At 34.1% G+C, this 17,034-nt stretch overlaps 1 protein-coding gene across 1 annotated transcript; it reads left to right on the forward strand.

The window, feature by feature from the left end:
- Positions 1–12,561: 12,561 nt before the first annotated feature.
- On the forward strand, positions 12,562–16,554 carry LOC113288012 (chromatin remodeling protein EBS-like). The gene is made up of 5 exons (XM_026536938.1): positions 12,562–12,914; positions 13,065–13,407; positions 13,856–13,924; positions 15,058–15,196; positions 16,148–16,554. The coding sequence occupies exons 1-5, from the start codon at positions 12,842–12,844 to the stop codon at positions 16,172–16,174; spliced, it is 651 nt and encodes a 216-aa protein (XP_026392723.1). The 5' UTR covers positions 12,562–12,841; the 3' UTR covers positions 16,175–16,554.
- Positions 16,555–17,034: the final 480 nt, after the last annotated feature.

Below are 17,034 nucleotides of genomic sequence, written 5' to 3' on the forward strand. Positions count from 1 at the left end.
ATTTGGATTAACTAAGGCGTCTTAGCAAGTTCAGATCAGGGTCATATGCAGTGGTGCATAGAGTTAGCGTAAAAGTGGCACACTATAGCTCAAGTGTTACCGTTTGGGACAAGTGTGGTGTGATTTGGCAGAAGTTAGTAAAGGCTAGCTAGTCATTTATCACACTTTATGCGGTTATGGAAACTACATGTGGACATGTGGCTGTCTGTAGGATGTGCAAGCGGTTGCACATAAGTTTTGGCCTGATCATTAGCTTGTCTAAATAGCTTAGGGATCAATAAGTTTAGTGTTGTTCAATTGGAGAAGAACCACTGATTTTGTAGAGAGAGTTAGGCATTCACCAAGAGGGTGAATGGCCTGTTTTGGTCCATGAGATGGACTGTTTTGTATAATCTTCCTTAATGCAATAAAATGGGTTTATTGTGTTAGTTCTTTGTGTTCATTATGTTGTTGGTCTTGTGTGAGAATTGTTGAAGTGCATGGAAGAACCTCTTATGCTTATGGGGCCATAAAGAGTTAGAGAGAAAGAAGAAAAGACTTCCGTTGTGCAAAGACTTTAGAGTGAAGGAAGATGCGTACTTTGATGCAAATATGCAAGGCTGAATACTTGTGGGTGATGTTGTATCACTGAACCACGGAGTATTGTCGGTCATGTCCCATGAAAATTTTAGGCGATTAAATGGGCACGTGACAGCAGATATCATAATGATAAGCATGCAGGTCCATAATGATAAGAGATCACTGAACCACTGTATTGCCGGGTTATAGCTTCGCGAAAATTGCTTTGAGCGTTTGGAGGTGTGACAGTTCGGGTATCGGAGTTGTGTTTGGTACACAGTTCGAGTGTATTTGTTGGATAATACACTAGTACTTATTTCTCTCTTAAGCTATTTTTCTGTAAGCAAGTAAGTGGCGCATTATTTTTTAGAGTTTTGCATTAGAAATGAGTTCTAATGGCATGATGATCGACGAAAAACTACCGGGTACGTTTGATCAGCTTGAGGAGCATGGTGATCCTGGTGATTTGACCATAAACATGGGCTGTGATGGCCTTGATAATCCTCTTGTTTCTGAAGATAAGGGCAGGCTAGATTTACTTGAAGGAAGAACTACAGATTGGTTTAAAGAATTTGACGAAAGGGTAGGCGTTGTTGAAGTCAAGGTGTCTGATGCTACCTTGTTAAAACACTTGATACTCAAGGTGAGATCCCAAACAGAAATAGTATAAAATCTTTTTGAGATTTTCAAAATAAAATGTTTAGTTTTACCAGCAATCAAAACATATCTCCGGAAAGATATATTAGTTAAGTGCTAGCTAATATTGAGTTTTCCATGAATATCTCATTTATACAGCTAAATATTGGTTGGAATTAGAAAAAACCAAAATTAGGTGCTTTCTTGCATATTTTAATAGTATTTTCGGTTATGGAAATACCTTTGTGTCCAAACTACCTTGGTCTATAAATAGTGAAGTTTGTTCTTGTTAGAGCATTGCTCGGTCGAACTCGCATGCGTTACTATCTCAAGCATGTTTGTCAATGTTAGTGATCAAAACTATAAGTCTTGATTTCTAGTCTATTATAGCTAAGTCTCGGAGTAGGATAAAAAGTGTAGTTGAGCTCAAGGACTTCATGGAGATTCATCATACAAGTAGAAGAACTACTCAAGGAACCGGTGGAACTTCTCGACAAAAAGGTATGTGAAGACTTGAACTTATCTATCACTCAAAAGTCTATCTACTCTATCTCCTACTCTTTGAGACAAGAAGTCGTATGATATATATATAGACTTTGATTATACGCATTTGGTATTTCGAGCCGAGTATACCTCGCCTATCTATATCTCAAAATATGTGTTGGTAAGCATTTCGCTTCGATCAAGTTTATCTTTACCTAGTGACGAAAGTCATGATATGTTTCAATCACTTTGAAAATTGCTTTGACGGGAAATGGTGTAACAACTACATAACGTCCTCTAAGAATGTTTCAATGATTGAAATGAGAGTTTAGATTACATAACCAATGATGGACATAAGCATTGTTATGGAACACATTTATGTATAAGTCCTATTCCTTGAACCAAAGTTTGCGAACTTTGTTGATCAAGAGAAACCGGAAGAATGGCTTGTTGCGAAGTCCGCGAACTCAGTCCGCGAACTGCCGAACTTCTCATCCCGAGAAATTTTGCTGGATTTGACGAACTAGCTGCGTTCGCGAACCCAGTCCGCGAACCGGCGGAAGGTCTTTTGCCGAGATTTTCTGCTGGAGTTTGTAAACTCTGCCCGGTTTCTTAAGTCCGCGAACCTAGTCTGCGAACTTAAGAAGGTTATATATCTGAAGATGATTTCTGAACTTAAACTTAAAAAGACTAAGGAATGCAGTTTGCAAACCGTGGATATAAAAGTTCATGAACCGATTCAAGTGAATCAAATCATCTTTGATTCAATTATGTCTTGTGTAGTACATAAGATTTCCTTGCAATTGAACAACTCTCTAACTAGTTCATTTGAAGTCATTTGAACTAGTTATGGTGAAGGAGAACATGGTTTATATGAAATGCACATATGGCTAACCTTTTGGTTAACTATTATTGAACCAACAAGTGCATACGTTTGGGTACGGTTAACAAACCTAGAAGCGTGTATTTTCAAGTGTGTGTAACAAGCTAAGTTTTCGATCTAACGGTTGAGAAATATTAGCTTGAATCTAAATCAGGTTTTCTTCTAACGGTGGATATTGTTTGCTTTGTGACCAAGGAAAAACCCTTATTTGAAAGACTATATAAAGGAGACATCTAGTATTGTGCAAAACTAATCCCCACACCTTACATGTGATACTAGAGTCGATTCTCCTTTAACCTTTGGTTTTCTTCTTCTGAAACCAGGTTAACGACTTAAAAACTTCATTGGGATTGTGAAGCCAGACCGATACTACTTTCATCGTAGTTGTGTGATCTGATCTTGTATCTTCTATCGTACGAGTACAATCAGATTGATTGGCTTGAGATTGATATCTCCGATAGGCAAGATATAAAAAGTAATCACAAACATCTTCGTCTCATTGTTTGTGATTCCGCGACATCTTGTTTCGCTACCATATGATTAAGATTGTTGTGAGGTGATTGATAAATCTAGGATGTTCTTCTGGAATATAAGACCGGATTATCAAATGGTTCATGTTCACCTTGATTATTATCAAATGACGGAACAAAACCTTTAGGGTTTATCTATGGGAGACAGATTGATCCTTTGATAGACTTGTCTGTGTGAGACATATTTGTTTATTGTCAAAGCCCGCGATTTTGGGTCGTAGCAACTCTTAGTTCTGGGTGATATCAGCTAAGGGAATCAAGTGCGCAGTATCCTGCTGGGATCAGAGGCGTAGGAGCATAACTGTACCTTGGATCAGTGGGAGATTGATTGGGGTTCAACAACAGGCCAGTCCGAAGTTAGCTTGGAGTAGGCTAGTGTCTATAGCGGCTTAATATAGTGTGTGTTCAATCTGGACTAGGTCCCGGGGGTTTTATGCATTTGCAGTTTCCTCGTTAACAAAATTCTGGTGTCTGTGTTATTTCAATTTTCGCATTATATTGTTTTATCTTTATAATTGAAATAATACATGTTGTGTATTAGATCATCAATTAGAGTAATCCAACCTTTGGTTGTTGATTTTCATTGATTGATCCTTGGATATTGGTATTTGGTACCATCCAAGTTATTCCTTGTGTTTGATTAAAGACTCACTGATTTCTATTAGCTCGAGTAAATCAAAACAAGAGAGAGATATTAACTCCTCGATATACTTTAGTCTAGATTGAGTCTGACTGTCTAGTTGATTCTCTAGCAAAGTATATTGGAGTTAGTCCATACAGATTGCTAAGCGAAATATTGGGTGGTGTTGTTAGACCCACGCTTTTTCAGTTCTTCTTACAAACTTATCCTGAGCCAAGCAAACTTCATCTTTGTTGTTTCTGGTGTAGACGACTAATAGTATTCTCGTAATACTATCTTGGGTAGGAGAGTAACCTAATTAGGCGAAATCTTTTACGTCCTCTATTTTAAAGACTTCTTTGGGATAAAGGAGAATCTACTAGTACCGTTGGTAGGAAACTAAAATTTCATTGCTATTTTAGTTTTCAATTATTGATTTGATTGACTAACGGTTTTTAACTCTTGATTGCACCTAGTCTGATTTTTATTGAGAGCCTTCTCTTCTGACATAAGATCACTCAAACTAGATCAAGATATTAGTCAACGTCAAATTTGTATTTAGATATGACGTTGACTTGCGATCAATAAGTCGGAATCAAGTTTGTTATTGTGAAGATACAGAAGACTATTGAAGATTTGAAGACAAAAAGATTTTTCTTAATGGGTTCGTATCTTTGTGATTTGTTTCGTGCACAAACTTGATTAGTTGTGATCCGACTGGATCTAGTTTATATTTTGATAGACTTGTTATTGGTAGTCATATTTAGATCGACAAGCTATCATTTGGTGGTACTCTTCAATATGTGAATCTGGTAGTTCTGTTTGACTTGATCTGGTTAACTTGTTAATCCAGATCTTGGAAGATCTAAACCCGAAAAAGGAGTTTAATTGATTTTAAACAGAAAAGCCTTTGTCATACTCAACATAAATTATCTCCGACCGATTTCCTGAGATAGGAGAGTGGTTACCAAACATATTAGTCCTTACTGTTTGGAAGACGATCGAAGGGGTTGGGTGCTTAGAGTCTTCAGAAAGGCTGAAGCAACTTAAGATAGTGGACTCTATTTTAGGATTCACGTGCGTTGGAAAAATTGGATGTAGGCGCGGGGATACTGAGGAAACTAAGTAAGTAGGGATAGTTTACTTGGTCTCAACTATACCAAGTTGGTAGTGTCTTTGTATATCGGCTTAATTCTGAGAGTATTCAAAATTGGACTAGGCACCGAGGATTTTCTGCATTTGAGGTTTCCTCGTTAATAAAACCTCGTTGTATCTTTACTTTTACTTTCTGCAATTATAATTATTGTTTTAGTTATAATTAAAAGTAAATACATTGTACGTTAATCCCAAACACTTGGGTTGATCCCTATAATTAAGATTCAATTTCGAGCTAGTAACTATATACCAGGTGTATATCTTGTGGTTGTTATCTTCTTGACAGTTCTTGTCTATATTATATCACGCAAGATATAAGATTATAGGTTCATATTTAAAATATTGTGGTGTACTTAGTACCCGCTTCATTCAATCCCCAATAGGGATCAGACCTGCTATAAATCCCTAATAGGAACTGGACCGCCAATCCAATTGATTTCTTTCAACAACGAAATAAGTTTCGTATGTATACTTCCTTAAACTCACGTAAGCAAACATAGCTTTCTAGGTATGAAATAAATCCTAAGTTCATTACACAATCTAATAACATCTTACAAAGATAGTGTCTATGTCGCAATTACAAATTTCAAAAGATAAGCGTTGACACTTTGATCATAATAAGATGACCAAGTCTCTAATACTAGAATTATATATATAATTTAGTATGTTATATTTTCAATCTAAACGACTTGAAAGTGACATAGATAGAAATGGAAACAAGCCAAGTCTTGTAGTACTAACCTCAAGTAGAAGGATGATATATTCGTTTGATGTCGATACGTATTCAGATTCTTCAGAGTAATACTTGTATGTCTCAATATTTATAGACTTCCTAGTCTAACCTGACAAAGTTGACTCTAGTAATCTAATCAAGCGACTTTGAGTTTTGAAACTGAAATATGAGAACCAACCTTAACATACCAACGCTTGGTGAGTTCAATCGAGCAAGGCTCTAACAGTGAGTATCAATCTACCCATACATAAATATAATAGTCAATGAAAGTTATATAAATTATAAGAATAAACTATATATATTTCTGGTGGATAAACTCGACTGCTTGATCCATCCTTAGCTATTCACATAATTATGGACCTTACCGACTTGAGATTAGGGTATTGCAACTATAAATAAACCAATAATCAGTTCTCTTAAAAAAAAATCATAAGCTCAGAATAATATCCTAGCTACAAACACATCGCACAAGGCATTTTTTGGCAATCTGGTCGCTTTCTTTATTTCTGCTTCTATCCCTGAGATTTACCCTAACTCATCCGTCCCTGTAACTGAAGAAATTCTCGAAAGACCGTTGTATTGGTTTAGAGGAAGACTATTCTTGCTCAACCTTCCGCAACTCAACTCAAAATTCTGAAAACTCATCTTCACCACTTCACCCATTTTAGGTATATGTAAGAGGTTAGGGATCAAGAAATAATGTGCACATCATTCTGTTATTCCATGGGAATAAGTTAATCTCAATGATTTATCCTTAGTTGTTCCTGTAATCATGGAGGAGGTGCTTATTATTAGAGCACTACTCGATTGAACTCACCAAGCGTTGGTATGCTAAGTTTAGTTCCGAAAACTCGGTCGCTTGAATTTGTTATTAAAGTCAACTTCGTTAGGTTAAACTTATGATGTATAGATGTTAAGGAAATATCTTTTTACTCATTAATGAGATGAAGACGTATTGAAGACAACGAGGACATCATCCTGTGTATTTAGGTTAGTAGCTACTTTGGCTTGTTCCATTTCAATCAAGATCTTACAATCGTATTCATTCCATAACACGTGGAATTTGTTTAACATGGCTTTAGTTGTTTAGAAGACTTGATATTTATACGATCTAATTATCAAAGGAAACATATGTATATTCGTTGTTTATACAACTTACTGTATTGAGTTACGTAGTATAGTTTGTTATAATTTCTTTGTTTCAACACAACACTAATATGTCTCTTGTCATGGATTAATGTTAAACTTTTAGGAAACTAGATGTACATATCTAGTGGTGAATGCGGAATTTGAACTCATGTTAGAGAAAGTTGTTTCTTTGACATAGTTTAATTCTGTTTGGACTAATTCAGTTTAATAAAGTCTAATAGGATCCAGAATGGATCATATTTTACCGTTCCCAGGAGTTATATTTTCGAAATATCTATCTTTTCCAAGCTAAGTAACTCTGAATAAAAAATTTATAAGTCAGAAAATATTAAACACGTATTTCACCCGGGTATACTATTGTTCATATTTATTCCTTTGATACTCAAGGATATATTATGAGAAACATTTTCAAATCTACGTTTGGAGTGGATATTGATGTGGTTTGCTTTTCCAGAATCTTGTAAATAACTAGTTTTATAATTTAGCATATTCTTAGGTTAATACATTATTATATGGTAATAATATTAATAGAATACGAAAAATATATTGTAGATCAAAATTGGCACAAAAATCACTTATTGCCGATCCAGTATAGTTACGTCACGGGCATGCTCTAGATAGAAACAAACCAAAACACCATTCAAACCAGAGACGAGAAAGTTGTTAATTTACTCAACTAGTTTGTCACCCGTGCCATGCACGGGTATATTTCTTGCTTATCAAATATTGGATTGTATTTAAAATTATTTCATTAAAAATAAAAAATATTTATAAGAAAGTATTAAAAATTGAAGAAGCCCATGGCAACAAAAACAAATAAAATATTTCAATAGCCAATAATGAAACAGGCAATAAAATAAAGAAGTGCAACACAACATCTTCAAAACATGCAGTATTTATTTCAACTTCGTAAATTAATTAAAAGTTATGCTGCTCGATTTTTTTTTTTCTAAATTTTTGATTCTTTTTAGAACTCATTTATACTCTTTCATTTTAAGTCCATTAAATTATTATATACCTTTGCTTTATCCGCAAAAGCGTCATCGAAATCGTGATACATCATAATGTAAAAGAATAAATCATGTTTAGGCACTTGATCTTTTATGTATAAATGGATATCGAGCGGATATTTTCAAGGTTAAATAGATTTTAGGCTGGTATTTTATCAAGGTTAAATGGATATGGAGCAGATATTTTTTTTTGGTAACTTCTTGGCGTTCTTTTTGGTTTTATTTCGATTTTTGCACTAACTCAGAAGTACTTTCTCATGGATAAATACAAAAAAAAAAATCAGAAAAAATAAAATCAAATACAGAAGTACTTTCTCATAAAATTACTGAGATGGTTATGAAAAACTACCCGTACGGCGAACCGATATATCCTCTACCTCAGTCGAATTGAAACAATGCAATGAAATATATTCGACAACTATAAGAATTGTTCGACACTATATAGTTACTTGTAATTTACACAATAAATAAATTTTTAAATTAACAATAATTGGATACGTGATTTCTCCGAGTATTTTATATATTTAAAAATCAATTCCTATGAATATAGTGAATGAATGTAAATATTTAAATAATCATTGTGTAGGCTTACATACCTATAAATTCCACTATACTAACGTGTTTCATTTTGGCGCAACAAACGCATTAAAATTTATATTGGAACCTGCTAATGTATGATAGTTAAAATCTGCGTGCCTGTTTAGGAACGCTTACTCTATGATACTTAAACTCGATCCCGTTGGGTAAATTAATTGTGAGGTCGGTGAGTTATTCCAATAGGGATAGCTAAACCTGATTTTTTTCATTGAGTAAGTTTACAGAGACCCGTGAATTATTAGATAAACAGTTTTGGAACCCAAGTGTAAATGATGTCTTGTAATGAATTTTGGGAGTAAAACCTATAAGTGAATTGATATAAAAAATTTAATTCAATAAATTTGAGAAGTAATTACTCCCTCCGCAGACTTGTTTCATGTGTAGTTTGTACATGAAACCAACGTATTTTTTTAAAACAAAGGTAGTACTTCAGAACTTGTAACTAATCATATATAAGGTGCCCATTTCCTTCATTTTCACGGTCAAGGAAGCATTAAGTCAGGCCACCCAAAAATCTCTCCTTCGTAACATCATCCTTGATGGAGCTGGGGTATAATCTTGGTTCTCCACCCGCTTTACTTATTTATTTCGCATATATCTTTTGTATTGGATTTCATGCACTTAGTTTCGAACCGACCGCTCCAGAAAAGGATTTACAATTCCCTTTTAGGTTAGGTTATTTGAAAATAAAATGACTTTAAGGCATTTTTTCAATGGTTTGCGATTTTAGAAGAATCCTATTTATGGTTTTCTATTTGTTCGTATCCTTTCTTTGGGGTATTCTATTTTGTACGTTTTGTTTATTTATTTTTTTGTGAGAGACTCATTTTAATTTGTCATCATAGGGCATCTAAAATCTTGCAATCATCAACAAAATTTTTAAATCAGCAACGCTCCATACATAATTTATGATGCCCTCGCTTAGCATCTGCTGGAGTCAGGATAAGGCAAGAAGCTAAATATATATTATAGACCCATGAGCGCATATTTTTCGTTGGCGATATCAATAGCGTATCTCACACTGAAAAAACGCGAAATAAAAATATCATTAGTATCTTTGCATTTTGGATACCTATGTCGCGACAAAGAAAAACAAACAAAACCAAATTAAGATTAGACATCTAGGTATATACTCACATGCCAGTCAACTAAGTTGAATCTTCAATGTGGTGATTCAACAAATGTCCAATGTAGACTTTCACATGAGTGCAGGGGATATCACCTTTTCCGGAATTTTCATAAGAAACATGTTCCTGGTATGATTTTTCTCATATTTATGCAGTTAGATTTTATGCAGTTAAAAATAAAAGCTAATAGTACAAACCTGAAGTAGGGAAATCAACAACAATGACCATCACCTTGAAAATGGTTCCCCACTCCCCAGAACCAACAAAAATGAGATGCAAAACAACCTATATACATGCATCGCTAAACCATACATATGTGCAACAATGAAGGATAAAAAGCAAAGGGTTAATAATTAACACAAACCAAGTTAGATGCAGCAAATTTAGGAAGAAGTTACACCATTCTTAGAAAAAACAAATAAAACTGATTCCAAATATTACCTTATGGTTGGTAACTGGAACACTAAAGGCAACACCAATAATAGACCTAAAGTAACTGGAGCAAAAGATTTAATGTTTACCACAAAGGAAAAGGAAAGAATCCACTTGCGAAGAAGAAATAATGGAGATTAAAATTCATCAAGAAAAATAATAATCCAAATATGGCTACAAATGCAGCGGTTGTCACTTGATATAGCCACTCTAACTCGTTTATTCAACATTCATCGATGAGCTGACCTGCAAAACAAAGAGCAATCGTGGACCATTGAAACACAAAAAAGAAAAAGAAGAAAAAAGATAACACCAAAATATATGCCATGGATCAAAACAAAGTACATGTTAATATGGAATTAGGGGTGCTTTTTTTAGGTCTTTAAAACATGACACTAAAGAATTTCCTTTGAGCTCCTTTTATTTTACTAAGAACAACAACTCGTAAAACTTTTTTTTCTAATAAATGAAACAAAGGTAGGGAAAACTAAATTTTGTTTCTTTCTCATTATGTTTTTCAGATACGTGATGAGTAACCAAGTGGTTCTGTTTAGTGTTTGGAACACTTGGCATCGGCAGCATGCAACTCGACCTGATGTTTGACCAATATTCCAAAGGAAAAATTGCTAATAAAGCAAAGATAACAAATAAATAGGAAGTATGAAGGTATTGAAAATCATAACACAACTTTAAAGCCAAAGAAATTATTGAGTACAAAGCCATTAACAAAAGTATTGACGTATAAGATTTACCTAGGTCATCACACGCGAATTCATCAAAACCCGTGCTATATAATTTTCTGATTTTGTAGCTATGCACCAAAAACTAAATAAAATTGTCAAAATCAAAGAACACCCATAAGAGATAAAAGTATCAAGATTAATTTTCTTAATTTTCTTGATAGCAAGATTAACAAAAAATACCAGTTTTCATGAGCATCGGTTACGTCCGCCATTACTGCTAACTGATTATAATTTTAATGCTACATGTGCAAAACAAATAGCAAAAAAATAGGTTAGTCAATAAAATCCTAAAATAGGTTAGTCAATAAAATCCTAAACATCGGGAAATAGAAGAAACCAACATAATCCTAAAATGAAAAAAGACTAAAAAGCAAAAAGAAACGTTCATGTAAATGTACCACCTTATCAATATGCGACCTTGTCGTTGATCGGAAAAGAGGTATAGCAGCGCCCCGATGAAAAAGCAAAACCGTAGCAAGATTAAAAAAAATGAATAAAAAAAACCTCTGAGACGTTACCTTTTTGCTCCACCGCTTTATATAGAGAGCATCCAGAAGACAAAATCTCTGTTTTGCAAAGAAAATCTTTATGTTAGGAAACAAAACCCTAATAATTACAAAACATTGGTAATTTTGGTTAGTTACATTATTCTCATATCACTGTAATACTATAATTATTAGTTGCAAATATTTTTTTTGTGCGAAAAATATAATACATATCAAGACATAACAAAAAAAAACAAAATCGGTTTTATTTAATTTAGTTTTTATTTTAGGCTTATTTTATTTTAAATATGAGAATAAGGTTTATTTTATTTTGATATTCACATTTATTTCTATTAGTAAATATTAAATATCTCCTAACATATGAATATATCCTAATATATGCATATATCCTAATAATTTCGATATCATACTCCAATATTTTCTTTCCTGTTATTTTGATATCTTTCGAAATCATATTCCTTTTTTTTTTTCTTTTGTTGCTGATAACGATTTCTTTTTCCTTTGGAAATCATATTCCTAATGATTTTTTTTTGCTGACAGCGTTTTTCCCCCCTCTGAAAATCATACTCCTAATGATTTTATATTATTTTTATTTGTACAAACCTAACAAACCTTTCACTGGATTCATTCGGGCATTCATAATTTAGGTATTTTCTTTTAATCAGTGATTTAAATTTGTTCTTTTAATCAGGTATATTCTCATGAATTTTTTTTAGGTATTTAATACCAACTGAAAGTGTAATTGCAAGTATTTTCTTTTATCCGTAGTTTGGCGTTGTAATTAGGTGATTAGATTACAAAAACTGTAAATGGACATTGGACATTGGATTATTTTTTTTATCCGTATGATTGATTTAATTTTACGATGAAATCATGATGAACATGGCATATTTTATTTTATTTCATCACGATGAAATCGTTTTATGGATATTTATGAAATCGTTTTATGGTAATGTTGAGGTTGTGTATATTTGTTTTGATATGTTTCTAAGATTAAATAAGATTTTATAATTTTAAGAAACTATTTTCTAAAATGTGATTGACCAAATAATATTTTGTGGGACCAAAAGATTCTCTTGAAATTCTATTGACTGAAATTTAGAATGGTGTGCCAGAATCAACCAGAAACTCCGATTAACACGTCGGTCGAAAAAACTCTGTTTTTATATAAAGAATTTCGGGCCTTGTAGTTGTGTGTATTCATTTCTAAATTATCTTTGTTGTTATTGCTAGAAATAAAAAAAAATATAAAAATCATTTTTTTCATGCCAGTAAGAAGTAAAAAAGTATGTGCATGATGGGTGACAGGTGATGGACGGTGATTATGATGTATTGTATGGTAACACATCTCATTTTGTTTCTTAGTCCAAAATATGAAGCCATCTTTTTCATTATTATAATACAACACTCCCCGACTTTCTTTTTTCTTTAAGTTGAAAGAGCGAGCTAGGGTTTCTCTTCTCTACTGTTCTTCGCTCCCCTTTCCTTCACAACCTACTTGCTACTGATCTTTAAACCCACTAATCTTCTCCCTAAAAATCATACATACCCTACTCTAATCTCAATCAATGCACTTATTTTTCACAATTTCAAAATTCCTCCTCATTTCAGATACTCAGTAAATCTACTCTCTCTTTCTCTCAAACCCTTAAAAAATTAGACACTTTGAAAAAATCGACTATGGCAAAGACTAGACCAGGCAAGAGAGATTTGGATTCTTACACCATCAAAGGAACTAACAAAGTTGTCAAAGGTAATAAAAAAAAATTCTTGTTTTTGTGTTGACTCTTACATGTTTGATTAAATGCTTCAGTGTAGTAGTTGTTTTGTTCAGCTGGTGAAAAGTTAGGTTTTCTTTTTTAGCTGAAAAAGTTTTAATTTTTTCTTTCTTGTGTTGTTTTAGCTGGAGATTGTGTGCTGATGAGACCTTCAGATACTGATAAAGCACCATATGTAGCAAAAGTGGAGAAAATTGAAGCCGATAATCGCAACAATGTTAAGGTTAAAGTACGATGGTACTATCGGCCCGAAGAATCCATCGGGGGAAGAAGGCAGTTTCATGGAGCAAAAGAGTTGTTTCTTTCAGATCATTTTGATGTTCAAAGTGCTCATACTATTGAAGGAAAATGTACCGTTCACTCATTCAAGAACTATACTAAGCTTGAGAATGTTGGCACTGAAGATTATTTCTGCAGATTTGAGTATAAAGCTTCTACTGGTGGATTCACTCCTGATAGAGTTGCAGTGTAAGTTTGATTCAAGTCTAGATCTCTCGTATTGGACCTTCATAACTATGTGATGTACATTGTTACTTTCTCTCTTTAACAGTGTGACCTTGTGGAGGAGGTTGTTGTGAATATGCGATCAAATCCCACTCTAAAATTTGGTGAAAGATTTAGTGATTTAGTCCCTAAGCAGAGAAATGTTACTTCTGATGATACCCATTTGGTAGACATTTCCCAGGAAGGTTTTTGATGAAAGCTTCCCATTTTTTATTTTTATTTTCTATCAGGTGGTCCAACCCCTTCACACATGCATAATCATGATATACGTGGTTACTACTGGGTTCCAGATTTATTTGGCGCTCACTTGTTACCAATAAACTCTAAAACCCTGTTTAAACTCTATAAAGTTACTTATATCTCCCGTAGTTGATGTTTGAAATAATTTTTTTGTTTTTGGTTTCTTTTGAAGGTATTGCAAATGTGAGATGCCTTATAACCCGGATGACCTCATGGTGCAGTGCGAGGGATGCAAGGATTGGTAATCTCTTTGATACATTGTCGTAGTGATTTGCAATGCATTGTGGTTAATATTGGATTTTTACTGTGTGGATTCTTGCATCCATCAGCTTTTATGTGATTTTATAAATGCTTGCATTTAGGCTTTTAGCTTGATGGATAAATGTTCTTAGCCACGGTTTCCCCCCTTGAATATGTAATTTTCCTTTATTACAGATAGAATGCTATTAAATTCTACTGCAGCCTCTTTTCTATCATGTTTAGTTGCCTCCAGCATATAAACCTTAGAATCAATAACCAAAGTTTCTTGTTTTACAAACGTAGTGCAAGTTTCTAAGGGTAGTAGCATTTGTCGTTCTATTGGTTTAGAAGACCGTTTTGTTGGTGCAAGTTTTACATTTACCAAAATTTTGAATCTATTGCAGATTATATGGGCTAGGCTCTTTATCTATGCTTAATTTTAAATGTATCATATTAATAGCACTACTTCAAAATTTGAGAACTCGTAGCAATTGCTTGTTTTTTATCTGTTGTCCCAACTGATCAGTATTCACTCACTCATCACTCGGCCAGATTTCCTCATTCTCAATAAGTGACTAATCTGATTATTGGAATATTCAGTAAGTACTTGCAAGTTACAAGAAATGAAGTGATAGAAAGGAAACATGTGTATTGTGGACTAAAGGAATTGTTGGAATATTCAGTAAGTACCTACAAGTTACAAGAATGAAATAATAGAACACACGTTAGATCTTTTTCTGTTCTTTACTCAAACATGTTCTCCTTGGTTTTACTTCCTAGAGACCTTACAGTTCTTACCTTGCATCAAATTGGAGACTGCAAAGTGATACTCATAGTAAATATCTACTAGATCAGAAATATATATGTATATATATTTTCTTGTCGTTTATTGTTTAGGACTTATCGTGTAAGATATTGATGCCTTAAACAAAGTGCCATTTATCTCCCAAGCGTCCTTATAAGTTTGATTTGCCTTAAACATTGGTAACTAAAAGATTGCTCTTTATTTTTAATAAATCATCGCTTTCCGCTGCATTTCGTTTTCTCTAGCACACTTTAAATTTGACTAATTTTATTGTCTCGCACGCATGAAGTTACATTTAACATATCTGAGATATATCATTTTCAAATCAGGTTTCATCCTTCGTGTATGGGCATGACCATTGAACAAGCGAAGAAATTAGAACGCTTTCTGTGTGCTGATTGTTCCTCCGAAGATGAGGTCAAAAGATCTCCGAACAAATTTCCAGTTTCACCATCAGCCGAAACTAAAGTGAGAATAATGATTCTAGACTTGTTCCTTCTCTGCTTGTCTGTGATTGTCTTTCTTTAAATTGTTTTTCTTATATCTGTGTAGGATACTTATTAGTGCATATGCATGTTGTTATATGGGCTAGCTTTTTTCGGGTTTTAGTTGTGAGGATTATGCAAGTCTTTCGTTAATCACACACTAGTTCACGTGGCTTTGTGTACATGCATAGAGCTGCTAAGTTCTCTGTGAGGTGAGATTTTGTAGGTGGAAAACGGATACAAAGACCTAGCTTTTGGTCAAATGACTATGCAACACTGACAATGGAAATGGTTTGCTAGCATGAGTTACAAAACAATATTAAGATAAAACTTGAAGGTTAAAACAATATCTATTCTGAACATTGTTACTTAAGAGGTTATACCATCTGGGGTGGGTGGAGACGAGATCGTGTCTGAAACTGTTGCTGTTCACCATAACACCAATTTACAGATACTACAAGTTCGAGTATCACATACTTTTTCTTTACAGGAAACGAGGCAGTATATTGTCATGGGTTCCAAGTATAAAGCTTAACCAGATGTCCACTCTCATAGTCATGGTCATCCACTACAATGTTTTTTTTTGTCAGAAACTAAATGGTAGTTTCTAGTGGCCTCTTTTAACGGAATGTGCATACCCAGCTGCCTATATATGTTTTAACGAGTCATTTTTATCTCTATTCATTTTTCCTGTAATTACATTGAACCGGGCTTTGTTAATATTGGATTTTTCTTCTTCTACTGAAACTAGAGGGTTGTTTCTTTGATATGAACTTCTGTTGTTGACCCTTGTGTTTGAATTTCATTGGCATGAGACGCCATCAAAATGATGAACGAGAAACACTCCATGGCTGTTATTTTCACCAACTGTTTTCCTTTGGTTACTCCAATATCACTGTATTCTCATATTTGTGCAATTGAAATATCATTTTAGGCCGAGGCAAAGCGCCGGAAGAAGTAATCTGTTGATGCGGAGTTCATGGTGCACGAGGATGAGGTACTCATGTTGCATGTTAGCTCTTCACTGTTGGTTTTATGTGGAATTGTATAGTGCAGTAAACATACTGTGCACGCGCAAAGCTGAGATGATCTATCAATGTGTAATATGTCTTTACTTTATGACATATCGTGGATTAGATGTAGACACTACACAGTGATTTTTACACCACGTCTTTTGCAATCGGCGAAAACTGGTATTTAGGAAAATGGACTTGATTTATTTTCCCTTAGCGCGTAGGTGTTGTAGTATGTGGAAAAACCTTGAATGAAAATTTGTCAGATGTTTATAACTTCTTGCCATCTTAATTTTCGATTGTTAACAAGGCAATGCCAAGTACTTCCTAGTATGCGCAAATGAAACTGCATGCTGGATGTTCAGCCTTGATGAAGCATAATGATCCATCAGAACTGCTTTAGCTGGTGCGACTGTGCTTCTTTTCCTGGTGGTAACATCGACTGGATCCAATGCACCAATGTGGGTCTATCCAATCTAAACCTTTCTCACAGTTTTTGAATTTTTTTTTTTGCTCGTTGTCAACAAATTTGAGTCATGTATACTGTTCAAATATTGTGACATATCCAGGAAGATCAATCTTCTCAATAGGTTGAGTTATTTTCTCTCAGATGTGTGTTGGTTTTGGCCAAGTGTCTTCTTGGATGCGGTGGAGTTCCACTGGTTGTGACGAATATAGGTCTGATTCAGGGAATTGCATAATTATTTCTCTCTGCATCTGTTCCGATTTTGAGATGAAGGGAGGGTTTTTAGCTACTGGTCATTGTAAAATGTAAATGGTTGGGGGTGTATATAAAAATGAAATATGT

The sequence above is a fragment of the Papaver somniferum genome, chromosome 6 (assembly GCF_003573695.1).
Source record: "Papaver somniferum cultivar HN1 chromosome 6, ASM357369v1, whole genome shotgun sequence".
Classification (NCBI taxonomy): domain Eukaryota; kingdom Viridiplantae; phylum Streptophyta; class Magnoliopsida; order Ranunculales; family Papaveraceae; genus Papaver; species Papaver somniferum.